We start from the raw sequence: 16,161 nt of genomic DNA on the forward strand, positions 1-16,161 counted from the left end.
AGATTGAACCCAGAGAAGGCAAATAGGAATCCTTAGTGTCGAAAGCATGCTGATCTGTTGTGATCTTTTGGAGTTCTTTGTAGCAGAATCCATCTATTATTTTTTTCCTTAGTCCAAAAAGGTGTGAGAACTAAGAGCTGACATTTTACAAGGGGTGTGTTGAGACTAAGAAGGTTGAGAACCATTGTCTTAGTGTAACGGCATCAGCCAAGTCATGCTAGTCTGACTTTCCTTATAGTAGATAGGCTGGAAAGCACCACCTTATCACCTTACCCAACAAAGTCCCATCAGGCAGTAACTTTGGGTAAGTACCAGTGGGCATGATTGTCTACACATGCATTTACACTGGCTTAAATTTCCTGCACAGTAACCTACTGCACAGTAAGCGGGAATAGGCCAGAGTCTACACATTCAGGCATTAAAGTGCATTAATGTTGTGTGTGGACTGACTTGGGACTCAAGTTTGTCCCAAGCCAAGACACACACACAGTGTTACTGTGCAGCAAGGTGACTACACGTGAGTTACTGTGCAGTAACTAATCGGGCGTCAATTTGATACCTGCATGATGCAGGTATCAAATTTATGCTCAAGTTGGTGTAAGTTGCCATATTTACTGCAGAGTATGGATGTGCATGTGTAGACGCACGCTTGTACAGTGCAGTAATTTTGGTTACTGCACAGTAAATGGGCACGTGTGGGCATGCCCAGTGGGGGCTAGAATGGGACCGATGTCCTTGCCAAGCTACAGCAAGTCTTCTATCCCTTAACTGACCCCATGAGCTACTGAATACCCCAGAACAGGCCTTCCCTGCTTTTACAGAAAATCTATTAGATATCTAACCATCAAAAAATGAAATTCGTCTGGATCTCTTTGCATCTGTAAGGCATTGCTCCGAGGTGCAGATTGAGAGACAATTATAATGGCTACTACAAGAATCTCCGCCACATGAGAATTTAGCACAAATTAAATTTGGGTTACTTCTCATGCAAGGAAAGTATTCTTTAGGTAAGTAATCTGCAAACCAATTTTCTTCCCCTCCCATGTGCTGCAACTGAAGCAGCTTCAGAAATGCATTGTACCTTAAATGATTCACTCAAGTATTCATTCAATCCCAGTTCACAGATTACAGATCCTTTATTGCATGGCTGTATATTTAGCAGTGGAAGAGTTTCCAGCAGTGGTAACATAGCCATCAAAGACCTGAAGACATCACCTCGAATGTCTGACGGAGTAGCAGGGGCTCTTTGCATCACGCTATCTGTTATTCCAGGACACCGCACAACTTAGCTTTAAGCTAATTCTGGGGCAGCCCGACAATCTCTGTGCTCATGTAAGTTCTCATATCTAACTTCCCCATTTGTGCTGTTTTCAACTGACAGCAAGGACCCCTGGTCCTCATCCGAAGCCCTTGGGCAGACACATTGCTGTATGTTTTCAGCAATGAGCTGTCTTGCATGCTTCTGAGACACGCGAAGAGATGTTCCTACACGTCCAAAGGAAAAGTATAGATACAAGAAGGAAAAAGCAACCGGTGTTTGTGGTTTTGTGGTGTGTAATATATGACCAATGTCTCTTTAATTTTTGTTGGCAGTAAGAGAGAATGAAAAAATCGTGACCTTTCCAAATGAGCCAAGAGTACAGTTTCAGTTCTGGCCAAAGGCGTTAGAGATCACACAGGACTTTTCAAAGGTACAAGAAAACTAGAGGATGTTCTTGTGGCTCACACATTGACCTGGAAGCTTGAAGACGTGGGTTCAGTTCTCTGCTCGGTCGGGTTAGGACTGCACCGCCAGCAACAATGCAAGCATGTCCTGCCCTTACCCACCCACTCCTGCTCATGGGACCCAGGCCCAGAAACGTGATGGTGAAGCCATTCTAGTGATGTCCCTTGCTGGACAATCAAGTCCTGTCTGTCCAGCATATTTGAGGGCAGCCACTGGGGATGTCCTGGAGTATCTTCATCATCACACTTCTAGGTCTGGTGCATGCAGGTGGCAGCTTGTGGTTGGGGCACCCTGCCAAGGCATATGCATAATCCATGCACGAGCTCTGGGACAGAGAGCAAGCACTTTCTGGAGTGCATTAGCTAGTTGCACTGGAGGCCTCTTGGTGCAAATGAAAAAAAGAGACAATGCTACCAGCAGCAAGTGAACACAAGCGACTCATATCATCTTTCCTCAGTCTCTGAGCCTGCTAAAACACCCATCTCCTTCTGCACAAGTGCAGACTAAATAGCCTGTGTGAATGTATCCGCTGCTGTTCTTTCTTTATTAGCAACTATTGACCAAAATATAGACCAGTAAGTGAATGCAGAACACTCCCATCTTTCTACAGCAGCCCAGCACACAGCTGAAGCAAAGGTCAGGTAGGGGACCCCCCAAATCTTCCAAGTCCCAGATAAGGGACAAACAGGGAGAGAATGGAGGCAGTCTCTCTGCAGGGAACAGCCTGCTGTTCCCGTCTTCCTTAATGTGGTTCCACGCACTGTTTCAGCCCACCCAACAGCTACATACACACATAAAACCAATGCAAACTCAGCCTCTGGCCCAGCCAGGAGCTTGCAGCCTGTGTTCCCGTAGCGTCTAGAGCTCAGCCTCAGTGCAGGCGACACTGGATAACTACACAACAAAAAACACGGTCCCTGCCCCCAGGGGATTAGTTTCAGTATTTACAGAGCATAACTCACTATTCCCCACCATCAAACCCACCACTGGAAGCAGAAATACAAGACAGACAATACTGTGTTGGAACTAATGGTATTTAATATTCACTCCCAACCCCAATGCTGAAGGCTAATTAAAATAAATAGGAAGAGAAGCCATGCATGGCAAATCATGTGTAGTAGGCACGAAGTGCCATTGCCTAAAGCAGCAGTTCTCAAACGGTTTGGGATTGTGTGCCCCCATCTGTTATACTGCCCTGTACACCTGGGATTCTCCATTGCCGATAGTGCAACGCCAGGTTACTGCAGCCACGCTGCGACCTCTCCACTAGCCTACGGGAGGTGGGCGAGTTGTTCTTTATTATTTCTTTTTTCCCCTTTCGCACATTCATATTTCACCTTTCCCTTCTACTTTCCCATTGCTTCCTCATGCAACTGCCCAATGTTCCCTGCATACCGCAAGAGGCTTGCAGACACTAATTTGCAAAACCCTGACCTAAAGTACAGGACAAATGACATCAGTATTACTCTGACATAAGAGACATACAGAGGTGAGGCCAAATTCAATTGCAACTCCCACTGACTCCAGGGAGAATTGCATCTAATGTTGCCGGGCATGAGGTTTGTTTAAAGACCCTGTTGGGCGGGTGTATTCCCCAAACACGGACAATGCCCTCTGCCATGCCCAGTTAATAGCTGCTGACCTCTGGAGCTGAAGGTGCCGAGATACTTGGGTTTCACTAGGACTCTTCCCAAGTGAGAAAACCGAACAACTCAGGCAGAAATGGGAACTCATGTAAGAGGCACGGAGTAGCTGCAACTCCCCGCTTTCAGAGGCAAGAAACGCTGTTGTAAAGGACTTGGGTATATTCTGTGAATCACAATGTATTGTTCCAGGACAACTCTGCCCACTCCCCTTTGCCCCACCAGCCAGATCTAGTGCAGGGTCAACAGATCAACATTAAAGGGAATAAACCCCTCCCTATTAGGTATTCCGACTGGTTGGAAGAGAAGGGGGGGAAAAATGCAGATAAATGGCTATTTCAGGTCATGTGTCTTAATTGAAGAAATCAGGTCAGCGCGCCAGCTCAATAGCTGTGTGGAGTCGAAAAAAGTGAGCAGCTGAGAAAATATTCTGGGCAGGTTCTTACCTCCCATGTTGCATGGGGAGCCAACTGCTCCTTAGAAAAAGGGGGCTGGTAACCCCGCAACCGGAGAAGTGACACGAGTAACAAAAATTGCCCTTATGCAACTCCGCATCTCTACTTTAAGCATTGCAATCATGTCCCCAACCTCTCCAATGCCCCACTTTTCACTCATACCCACAGGCAGAAAAGTCCAAATGGAAACAAGTGTGTTTGAAATAATTAGTAAAGCGCCAGCCATACAGAGCTTCACTCCCTGAACTGTGCTTCTTAAGCAACCTCTCTGATAACCAGGAGTTTGGATAATCTGAATACTCAAGGAACTGGGATACGTGGATGGCCGCAGGAATGCCATGTACTACAAAAACAGAGAATTGCATGAATTGTCATTCCCTGCTGCATGGTGGCAGAGCAGGACGGGTGCCTTCCAACAGCCCCCAGATCTGCTTGGTAGCCAGGCCTGAGTGGGGGTTTTCTGTTTCCTTATGCAGGATTGATCCCTCCAGTAAGAGGCCAGGGAAAGTCATAGACTCCATCATAGGAAGTCTGGCACCTAGATGCCTTTGAAGGGCTGCATCTTGAAAAACAGTGGGATAAGGAAAACCAGCAGGAAAAACCTGGAGGTCATGTTTTCATAGGATGACTGGCACCTGGTGAACATCAAGCAGCAGAAAGTCCTGTGCATATAGACGAGAGCTGAACTCAGTAGGTTCCCTATTAATGGCCTGGCCAGAGAAGAAAGCTATTCCTATTAAATATGGCAATACCATTATTGTGGTATCACAGAAATTATGATGCATAAGGATAGAACCAAATAGATGGGGAATTAGGGTCCCCAGTGAGCTCCAAATTTGTCCACCTCCTTGGTGATAAGACCACGACTATTATGGTCCAGTAGGTAACACCAATTGGAGCAACAGATAGACAGTGACAAAGTGTTAATTGCTGGGAGCAGTTTATGCCTGGCAGATGAACCAATGCCCCCGAGACAGCCGTCTACGCAAGGTTACGCTCAATATTTTATAAGTTCCTTGTAGGTAATAAAATACCGTCCCTTTCTTTAGCGTCCTCTACCTCACCTTCCCTGTACAGCTGAAATGGTGCTTATAGATGAGGCATCGCAAATGGATTGTGTATCCAGGAAATAATCCAGCTAGTGGATATTTCACCAGCTTCAAGACTTTAGCCAAAGCATCAGCCACAACACATAGGATGTGGCACTGTCCCCCAAAGACAGATCCTACTAAACACGTAGAGACTGATCTTACTCCATTTACTAGGCACCTAAATGGTATAGGCACCTAAGTGTGATCCTATTCTGCCCTGCTCAAGTCCCTGAAAAACTGTTACTAGAAAAGGTTGGGCGGGTCCTCCTCTTCCTCCTCGCTGCTTGTTCATGACCTAAGTTGAGGTGGAGATGGTGGCATGTTCCAGAAATAGATGCAAGGTGGGTTTTCCAGGATTTAAACTGGGTGCATTCAGGTCTCTCCATCACGAATCTCCACGGCTGAACAACAGCACAGCCGGACAGAGAAGTGGTGTGAAATTTCTGCCTCATTGGAGAGAGTTTGCCTTAGCTTCTCAGGAGCAAAAGACACTGGGAACAAACAGGTTGGGGGACTTAGGCGAATAGGGAGCTCTTGAAGACTGCTGTAACTTAATCAAGGAAAGGGTGTGAGGGCCAAGAGGGCCAAAGCCCTGGCCCCTGCTTTAACGCTGCACCCTACTTAGGGAGACTCTGACTCTGCACCCTACTCAGGGAGGCAGGGGAGGGCAGGCAGCGTAAAGCCGACCTCTGCAATGTCCCTCAAGTCTGGGGAATCAAGAGCAGCCTTTGTGGCAATGCTGAGTCTCCTTTGTTCAGCATAAGGGGCAGTAGGTCTCGGCTGTGGCTCCAGCCCTAGGGGCACAATGATGCTAGTATGCTGGGTGGTGGCATGCCCCAGGCTCCCTAGCAGCCTGTTGTCCGCACTGCCAGGACAAATGAAGCGAAGCACAATGCTCCCGACGTTTCTGAGAATGGGAGGTGCGTGGGTGGAGAGCGCAGAGGCACTGCCCAGACCTCCCAGGGCAGTCGGCCTTTGGGGCCAGACGGTATTCCTGGGGAGAGAGAGGGAGAGAGAAAAAAAAAGGGAGGAAGCAGCGAAGTCCCACTCCCAGACAGGTAGGAGAGCAGCTGGTGAACTCTTCTGCTCAGCTGGGCGGTCAGTGCAAGGGGGCCGGGGAAGCTGGGGAAGGCAGGCCGTCTGCAAGCAGGTGACGGAGCCCATCTGGCACCTTGATTCCCACATTATATTTCATTAAGCAGTGGCAGATGGTGGCGGAGGCTACAGCTTCCTCCTCCTCATTTCAGCAGAGAGGTGTCAGGAATTGGGGGCATGAAACAGCATCTGGGAGAAGGGGGCACGAGGGAGCAGGGGCAGCTTCTCCATTTCTTTCTGCATGGAGCCCTCCCTGCGCAGCCACCGGCTCGGTCACTGGCTTACATCTGTCTCCGAAGCAGTCCATGAAGAAGTTGTATTGATTTTCACCAGCTGAGTGCTTGGCCCTGTGCTATTTGTTCTTTAAAGATATACATTTAAAACTGCCAAACTCGGAGTATAACTGCCAGAAATCCCTGTATTCCCTTTCGGCTCTCACGGAGGTTTTGAACCAGGCTTTGCTCTCAGCCACGCCAGTGAAAATGCAGGAAAACAGTGCTACAGCATTCATGCATAGATTATGTCTCCTGATATTCTGTGTTTTTCTGAAGGTCCCAGCTCTGGGGTTACGTTGCTAGAAAAGATCTCAGCTTTCTCTGTAAACAAAATTTAAAAGATTCTGGCTCTCATGGTTGTGGAGGAAACCTTGAACCGTTACAGACTCAAAATGCAAAAGGCCAAACTACACAGAATTTAAATATTTTTAAAATCTCATGATTCCTAAGCTAATCTTATGGTTTGCTGATGCCTCAATGAGTGAATTTTGAATGCTGAGAAAATATATTGATATATAAATCTATTTTGTTATTTTGATGTGCTGATATATATTATATTTTTTTCTTTAGCTTTGAACAGCAAATAATACCAGAAATAACTATACAAGGAATAGATCAATCCAGCCAGCTGATAAACCAAGCAACAGAAAAACATGTTTCTCCCTTCTCCTTTCCAACCCAAGAACATACCCGCAACTTTCCTCCAATACCCAGACTAATTAGTGGCTTTGGTAGTGTCAAAAACTCAGAGCCATTTGCAAAATACAGTTTTCTTATGCAGAAAATTTTGACAATAAGTGTGGGTGTGGGTCTGTGGCTGTGGGTCTGGGTGTGTGTGGATAGATAGAGAACATTTCGGGTTTTTTTTTACTTTTTTACTTCTAAGTAAAGGGCAGCTAGAGAGAGCAGGGGATAGAGTAAAGTAATACAGATACTTCTAAAGTTTTACCTCCAAAGATCACAGCGCAGTGGCAATAGAAGACATATAGGAGGAGGCTTCTTTGCCATAAAAGTCAAACCAGGAACCCACTACAAGTACAGCAAGAAAAGGGCTTTAGAGTCTGAAGAGGCTATTTTTTGTGAACAGAAAGTTCTGCTTTTCATTTATTTCAACAAAGCTATGCAATGCAATGTGCCAAGAGTGGATTGAATTGCAGGATACATAATATTCCCAAATGAAATTCTAGATTTAGTTATCAATCTGGTAAAATAACAGTCATTATTGTTTGGATTATCTGGGATGAAATCCAATTAAGAAAAACAACTGTGCAAACCAATGATACAAACACATATTAATCCACATCACAATGCTGTTTCATAGAAGGCTCTCTGTAGTCCAGCGCATCCTTTTCCATTTTTTGGGCTTCCAACCTATTTAAATATTTACAAGATCACAAAACAACCAGATTGACCTTGTGCTAAACTACCATAGGAGAGAAGAATGAGGGAACTGTTTGACTGTGTTGGACCTTACTAGATTTTATTCATGGTCCGAAACCTCTGAATGGGTTTGTGAGGAGAACACAAAGCCATGTGATTCCTAGGAGTCACTTGTAAATCGGCCACCACAATGGCAAGTATGGATCTGGACTGCGGATCTGGTGATGCTGGACTTTGAAAAAACCTTTCGATTTTGCTGCTCTCCAGATTTGGAAGTGAAATGCTCTGGCCGAGTCATTACTAACTGCAGCTGCTCAGATAATGGAGTTTTTTTTCCCCATCCACAAAAGATTTGGCTAATTTTTTTGAGGGGGTGGGCCTGGAATTTGGAAATAGTTTCATAGTTTCTAGGGTCGGAAGGGATCTGAGCAGATCATCGAGTCCGACCCCCTGCCATAGCAGGAAACAGTACTGGGGTCAAACGACCCCAGCAAGGTGTACATCCAGCCTCCTCTTAAAGACCCCCAGGGTAGGGGCCAAATGTTTGATCAGTATACAGGAGCAAAACTCACCATTATCTGTGGAAGGCACAGACCGTTTGCAAAATATTTCCTCAGTCCAATGCCCACATTGCCAATGGAAATCAGTTCAATGGAAATGTTTTGTCCAGACACAGCCCTGGCACAGCCTTAACGTTACACAGTTCAGAAGACAATGCGTGTAATCTGGTCGTTATATCAATTGCATGATTAATTGTACTGCTGCATTGCCTAGTGACTCCCAATATGGATAAGTGCACATTGTGACAGAGGGTGTACAAACGTAAGTAGGTTTGGCAGGATTCGATTTTTATTGGTAACCCTCGGTAAACAGCGATTCCAAAACACACTTGCAAATATTTCTATCGCTAATAATTGTAGATGGTAGGGTTGCCAACCCTCCAGGATTGCCCTGAAGTCTCCAGGAATTAGATATACATCTCCAGGAGACTGCTGAGAGTCACCTGGGAGGTACATGGGAGGATATTCATTAAAATAAATATTATCTGATTTATACAGAAGTCCAACGGGTTTTTAAAATGTATACGCACCATAATCCGTAACCGATATATGCAAAAATGTGGGCATGTGCAGGGCCCTTGTCGCGGGTGTGCTGGCGTTCCAGAAACCCCCCAGGGTAGATTTAGAGTTGGCAACCCTAGCTGATAGCAGTCCTACAGTAGTTGCATCTTTCATTAAAAAAAACCAACCGGTTGCTCCCCCATATCCCTACTTTTGTGCAATCCTGAAACCTTAAAAGGGAGAAAATAAATAAATGCTTAAAAATAAATGCCGACATAATCCAGCAAAACCAATTTTTATTGAATTTTGCCAAGCCTCACCGTAAGTAAGGTCCTGCCCTGCAGAGATGACAGGTTAAGTTTAAGGTGAAAGGCAACAGGTGAAGATGATAAAGAGACTGGGAAGCACAAGGTAACAGTCACACAACTGCTTGCTTTTGTACCTGCTTATGTTTGAACTACTGTAGGTGCAACTCTGTTAGCACATGCAATTTGTGAAATTATGCAATTATGTGGGAGCTTGCAGCACCCCCCGCTCCCCAAGTATGTATAGTATGTCAGTCCCCTCTCCCAGCACTAGCATTGCTTTCTGGGCTGCAGTCAAGCACATGGTAAGACTAGCTTTGCCCCTCCCTCACTTTGGGGTGCCCCATGTAGGGAATATATAATTCAGCTTAGCTCTTAACCAGGCTGTGCAAGGGGGTAGGGGACGGTTCGCTCCCATGGGCCAAGCAGAGACTAGGTCTTGATTATCGAGTACAGACAGCATGCTTGAGACTCTGCAAGATGTCAGAGATACAGCCCTTGCCCCAAGGAGAGGATGGATTACAGCAGACAGGCTGGCTGGAATTTCCTCAAAGTTTAGGGCAGCTCCATACATAAAGACGGACAGGGTTTTGCCAATATTGGCACGGAGGGGACTTAGTTCAAAAATCAGCCTTGAGGCCACTTGCTTCCTCTTCCTAAAGCAGGTAAGTTTATAAAAAATAACATATCTTCATTCATCCTCTTGTGGCCGGATTCTGCTCTTACCTTCACCCATCGCTGTCCCATCTGCCAGGTGACCATTCCCCACCCCACCCCCGTGTGTTATTTTATCAACTTTTGTCGAGAGGAAACAGTCGGAGCCACGTGAGTCATGACGGAGAGCTCTAGATTGGTTTCAAATAGCTTCCAGAATGGGTTACCCACTTCTGTAAGAGATTAAAAAGGCATTGACAGGGAGGGGTTGGAAGGAGATACTGAGAGAGGAAATAAGTAAATAAATGTATAGAGTTATTCTTGGCTGGTCTCCATCCATAGCCCCATCCCTGGGCTCCTCACTCGCTACATCCTTGAAGTGTTTGTCATTTTTTCCATAAGAACCCCATATTTTTAAAGGATTTATAACTTATCTGTAAAATTGTCTCCAGGCACAAGCTTGGCATCCAAGCTCCCAACCCAGGCACTGATTAAAAACAAAATAAAAGAAAGAAACTATAATGCTTCATTTACTGGAGCAGGGTGCAGGGAGAGGGAGAAATTCTCCACGCCTGGTCAGCCTGCAATAAATTCAAATGGACAAAAGTTTATTGCTCCAGGAAATGTCCTGTTGGGTGCAAAGAGAGGGATATGTTCCTTAACAACCCTCCTCTCTGGGACCCAGAAATTTTTTGTGGCTTCTTGCCAGGACTCACTTACCCAATCCTGCAATTCTTTGCAGTCCTAGAGAGAGTGTCCTCTATAAAAATACTAAGTTACAGCCTATGGTGGGAGAGTCCATCTTTAATTTCTATAGGACAGGTTTTTTTGGTGCTTTCCAAAGGAGTAGACTCTGGGTAACGCTTCCTTGCTGGGGAAGCATCTTGCTTAGGTTTTGCTTTAAAATTCCTTTATGGTGCTATGCCCACGCAGGAACATGGCGGGAAGGGGTACAATTTAGGGAGCTGGATTAAAGTGGTGCTAAGGAAGAAATCTGAATTCTTCACTTTTCATCCTTAATTCACACCGTTGGACTCTTACACTTCTCAGCATAGTGGGCGTGTCTACATGTGCATTTACCGTGCAATAACTTACTGCACGGTAAGTGATTTTTATGGCAGTGCCTACATGTGCAGGCGTTACAGCACAGTAATGTTGTGTGTGGACTGACTTAGGATTAAAGTTAGTCCCAAGTCAGTCCACACACACAGGGTTACTGTGCAGTAGGGAATCTATACACGCGTAGTAACTACTTGGGCATAAATTTGCTATCTGTATCATGCAGGTAGCAAATTTACACCAAAGTCAGTGCAAGTCACTATAGTTACTGCATGATAGGAGTGCACACATGTAGGCACACGCCCATATTGCACAGTAATTTTTGGTTACTGTGCAGTAACCTAAGTTACTGCGCAGTAACTGTGCACGTGTAGACACCCCACTATGAAACAAAAGGAAACATTGTCAACTCTAGGACCAAACCTTCCCTTCACTGGCACAGTGATGAGGACTAGAAAGTCTGGTGTGCCCTTCCCCTGGCAGGTCCAAGACACCATGCTGCTAGAAGTATTTGTCAATGTACAACCCGCTGAATGTACCTCCCTCAGTTAGAAGTAGGGGCTGCGGACTGAACCTACCACACCGAGTACTCCTGTATGGATGAAGAGTAACCTACCTAAGCATATGCTTCATTTTAAGCACGTACTTAAATTCCACTGGGGATAGCGGTGGACATGGAGCAACAGAAAAATGTTGCCCAGTTACGCGCACTTGGGTGGAAGAGAAAAAGAGCAGTGTTAACTCCCCATATCCCAAGTATACTGGCTAAGAGCAGAGAAGTCATTCCCTTTATTTGGAAAACCTTAGGCAGATGACAGATACAAGTGGAGCTGGTCAAGTTATTTTTAAAAAACACAGCCCCCTTTTGATCAGAGAATCATCTATGACTCGATCCTGATTTTCTCCAGACATGCTCATAAGCTTGCCCGAGCAAAAGATTTGCAGCCTGTGGGTTGCTGGAGAGCTATTTGGTATTCATGCTGTGATGCTGGTCACTGAATTCCCATGTTGCTGTTCCAGCTCCCCAGTTGGATGACAAACTTTCTAATCAGGAGAACAACACAGAGCAATGATTAATGTACTCAGGAATTATGTTTTTACCAGCATAGGATTTATGCTACAATTTGTGAACCTCTCAGGATCTGTGAGCACTTCTGCATATACCTGGCAGTGGTCCAGCTACTTGCATACAAGAACTACTATGATGTCTGTAAGCCATCAAAAGCTTATACACACGTGTGTGTGTGTGTGTGTGTGTGTGTGTGTGTATGTGTATACACACATTTATACATGTATATATGCACACATTGATACATATACATACATCTCTCTCTCTCTCTTCCTCCTGATAGTCAGTGATTGCACTAGAAAGGCATGCATTAGACTTCATCATCTCCAAACAATAATGCCCTGTAATTAGAAGTTTGAAGAAATGGGGATGGCATTCTGACCTCACTGTATTGAATGGCAAAACTCACGATGAATTGAGAAGAACCAGGATTTCACCCCAGTGCTTTAATTGGAACGAGCACAGTGTATGGAAAGACAGAGGGCAGGATACAGAGAGTTCAAAGTGTCAAGTGAAACAGAGCAGAGAGCTGAGGAGAACAAAGGAAGTTCATGTCACTATAATTTCTCAGTGATCTGGGTCTGAGATCTTCTGTGCTTGGCATTAATTGATTCGGTCACAAAGAGCATCTCAATGGTGGGTCACTTGGCTGTATTGATCTGTAAATGATGGGACAATCTGCAGCTAAGGAGAGCGAAAAAGGCACCAGGAACAATCTCACTGGTTCACCTGCTCACTTCCGGGGAAGTTAGCCTCCAGCTCAGCGTCCTACCCTCCCGGCAACCGAGTTTCAGGAATGCCCACCCCCCATCCTTTACATTTTTGCATCTCTCCCCATTTCCCCAGGCAAGTGCCATGGGAAACCTCCAAGGCAGAGGCATCCAGACTAGCTTAAGAATGAACAAGATCTGATTCTTTTCTTCCAGGGCAGGAGGATCCTAAAGAGAGAGAGAAAAGGCTTGGGGTCCTTTGTCCCTGTCTCCTGGATACCAGAAAACTCCCACGCTTGTCAAAACCCAGGGCAGCTCCAGCATGTCATGCTTAAGCAAAGTCTATGTGGAATGCATGTTTTGAACGCCGGCGGATGCACTGCTGCATCTAAGGGACAATGACGTGCTCCAAGGCGGATAGCAGCGTGGTGACAGTTTCTGTCTGCTATCCCGTGGGAGATATCGCCCCGCCACTAAAGACACACTAGACTCAATATAAGACTAAACTTGCACCAGGACGAAATACACCCCTCCATCCTCGGGCACGAAGAGCACAAGGCCCCCGCTTACTTTGTGATCGCACAGCGCCTCTTACGTAGACGTCCCTTGATTATTCTGTCCCTAGAATAAATGATAGACACTCTCCCCCCTGCTCCAGGCTGCTAATTTCTAGATCAAAGAGTTACACTGTAAAACTAGCAGCTTCCCGGGTTTTATTTTCTCCCCTCCCGTTAAGTGAGAGATTTTGTTCTAAATATGTCCCTCTGTGGAAAATACAGCACTGCCACAGGAAACATCATCAAAATGCCCAGCTGGCACTAACTTGCTGTAGAACTTAAATCCAAAGCCGCTCCTTCCCTCCCAGAGGTCTGCAGACAATGCTCCCAGTTGCGGCAAATTTGGAGGAGGGGGGAAAATGCTTAATTAAATGAAGAATGGGCATTTCCTTTTTAAGGCTAAGGAAACCCTGGGGCCTATTAGCCACGGACAAGAAGGGGAACCTCCAGAAACAGGCCAGGCGCAGGGACAATCAACAACCAGAGCTTTGTTAATCACAGCTCACTCCACGCTGACAGGCGGGCAGATGGCACCGAAAGCTGTGACCCGAGAGGGGGCATCAAAGAGCTGATCTCTCATTGAACAGGCTACTCAGAGAGGTGGCAGGGTCTCCATCCTTGCAGGTTTTGAAGACCGGGTTAGACAAAGCCTGGGCTGGGATGATCTAGTTGGTCCGGCTTTCAGCAGGGGGTTGGACTAGATGTGACCTCCCGTGGTCCCTTCCACCCTCCTTGTCTGCGATTCTGTGTCTGTCTGGCCTCTCCGGGTGGCTGCCCATCTTCACCAGGAGGGGTGAAACCCTCAGGTTTCAGTTTTCGCCAGGGCAGGCAACGCGGTCCATCCAAGGCGAACGCACCCATGTGAGAGGGACCCTGGGCTGCAGCTTCAGGGGCTGCCACAGTCCTGCCTGGCTTTGTTTCCTCCTCTCTGAACTTGCACCGGGCTAGGAGAACTTGCAGCGTCTCAACACCGGGTCCTTTCGTCCCCTTCCAGTGCCCCTTACTTCATGCCAGACTTCCTTTAAGAGACCCTCCATTATAACTTGTTCGATACAATCATGTATACCCCCTCATTACAACAACTCACTCAATATGATGGGGGGGGGGGTGCCTGATTGTATTGGAGGGTTTGCATGATTTTTTTTGAGTGAGTTATAATGGGGGGGGGTTGCCGGATTGTAACTCACTCAAAAAAAATCATGCAAACCCTCCAATACAATCAGGCAATGCCCCCCCCCCCCATTATAACTCACTCAAAAAATCATGCAAACCGACCATTATAATTCACTTAATACAACCAGGTAACCCCCCCCCCCCAATTATAACTTGTTCAAAAAATCATGCAAGTCCTCCACTATAACTCGCTCAATACAATGGTGTAAAGCCCCCATTACAACTCCCTCAACACAATCAGGCAACACCCCCCCATTACAACGCCTTCAAAAAAATCATGTAAAGCCCCCACTATAAGTCACTCAATACAAATCAGGCAACCCCCTCACCATTACAACTCCTTCAAAAAAATCATGTAACCCCCCCATTATAATTCGTTCAATAAAAAAATCATGCAAGCCCCCCATTATAACTCGCTCAATACAATCGTGTAACGCCCCCATTATGACTCCCTCAATACAAATCAGGCAACACCCCCCATTACAACGCCTTCCAAAAAATTGTGTAAAGCCCCTATAAGTTGCTCAATACAAACCATGCAACCCCCCCATTATAACTCGTTCAAAAAAAAATCATGTAACCCCCCCATGACAATTCGTTCAATAAAAACCATGCAAGCCCCCCACTATAAGTCGCTCAATACAAACCATGCAACCCCCCCATTATAACTCGTTCAAAAAAAATCATGTAACCCCCCCATGACAATTCGTTCAATAAAAACCATGCAAGCCCCCCGGTATAAGTCGCTCAACACAACCGTGTAAAGCCCCCATTATGACCCCCTCGATACAAACCATGCAACCCCCCCATTATAACTCGTTCAAAAAAATCATGTAACCCCCCCATGACAATTCGTTCAATAAAAACCATGCAAGCCCCCCACTATAAGTCGCTCAATACAAACCATGCAACCCCCCCATTATAACTCGTTCAAAAAAATCATGTAACCCCCCCATGACAATTCGTTCAATAAAAACCATGCAAGCCCCCCAGTATAAGTCGCTCAACACAACCGTGTAAAGCCCCCATTATGACCCCCTCGATACAAACCATGCAACCCCCCCATTATAACTCGTTCAAAAAAATCATGTAACCCCCCCCATGCCAATTCGTTCAATAAAACCCTCCATTGTACGTCGGCAGTACGCCGGTGTGCCCCGCTGCCAGGCGTGCTGGAGCCCGGGCGCGCGGCCCCGTCCCGGCCGCGGGGGGCTGCACGGACCCGGCCGGGACGCACCGGGACGCACCGGGTGGCGGCGGCGTCGGCGGCGCCGGGAAGTTTGCCCGGCGGCTGCTCACTCACCAGCTGCAAAGTGCAGAGGAAAATCAAGGTGCAGCGCCCGGTGCAGCATCCCATCGTCGCCGAGCCCGCATGCAGGGGCCGGGCACCCGGCTCCGCTCCCGGCCGCGCCGCCGAGCCAGTGCGGGAGCCGCCGGCTCGGGCTGGGGCTGGGGCTGGGGGAGTGGGGCCACGTCTTAAAAGGGCAATGCCGAGGCAGCTAGCCCAGCCCCCTGCGCCCCGCAGCACCAGCCCACCTCCGAGGATGGAGACGGCACCGGTGGCTTTTTTTTACTCCCCTCCTGGTGAGAAAGTTTGTCTTCATATCCAGCCTCGGCTTCCCTTGCTGCCACTGCTTGCTCCTTGGGTCATCTGCCCAGCTCCAGCCTCTTGTGAGCCGGGTTTGGGGGACTGCTAAATCTGCAGTCTTCTCCTGTGCAGGCTGGGTAAGCCCAGGTCTCCTTGCCAGTCGTGCTGGACACTTCCCAATCTGTCCCTGGGTTTGGGACAGCACCTGGCCCCAGGGAAACTTTTAGTGTCACCAGAGATAATAATAATCGTTATCGTCACTATTTTTAGGGGCCCTTTCTGTCGGCCCATGGCCTGCGTCCAGCCCTGGTTTGGCGACC

The 16,161-nt window shown here is 46.9% G+C and overlaps 1 protein-coding gene across 2 annotated transcripts in view; it reads right to left on the reverse strand.

The window, feature by feature from the left end:
- Nucleotides 1-15,714, reverse strand: part of NKAIN4 (sodium/potassium transporting ATPase interacting 4) — a 73,406-nt gene extending 57,692 nt beyond the window's left edge. For both annotated transcript variants that reach the window (XM_090064920.1, XM_090064918.1), the window contains exon 1: nt 15,557-15,714. In XM_090064920.1, coding sequence (XP_089921046.1) covers nt 15,557-15,610 — 54 coding nt within the window. In that variant the 5' untranslated portion in view covers nt 15,611-15,714. The remainder of the gene's footprint in view (nt 1-15,556) is intronic.
- Nucleotides 15,715-16,161: the final 447 nt, after the last annotated feature.

The sequence above is a fragment of the Crocodylus siamensis genome, chromosome 10, assembly GCF_052110815.1.
Source record: "Crocodylus siamensis isolate JL-2025a chromosome 10, ASM5211081v1, whole genome shotgun sequence".
In the NCBI taxonomy this organism is placed as follows: Eukaryota; Metazoa; Chordata; order Crocodylia; family Crocodylidae; genus Crocodylus; species Crocodylus siamensis.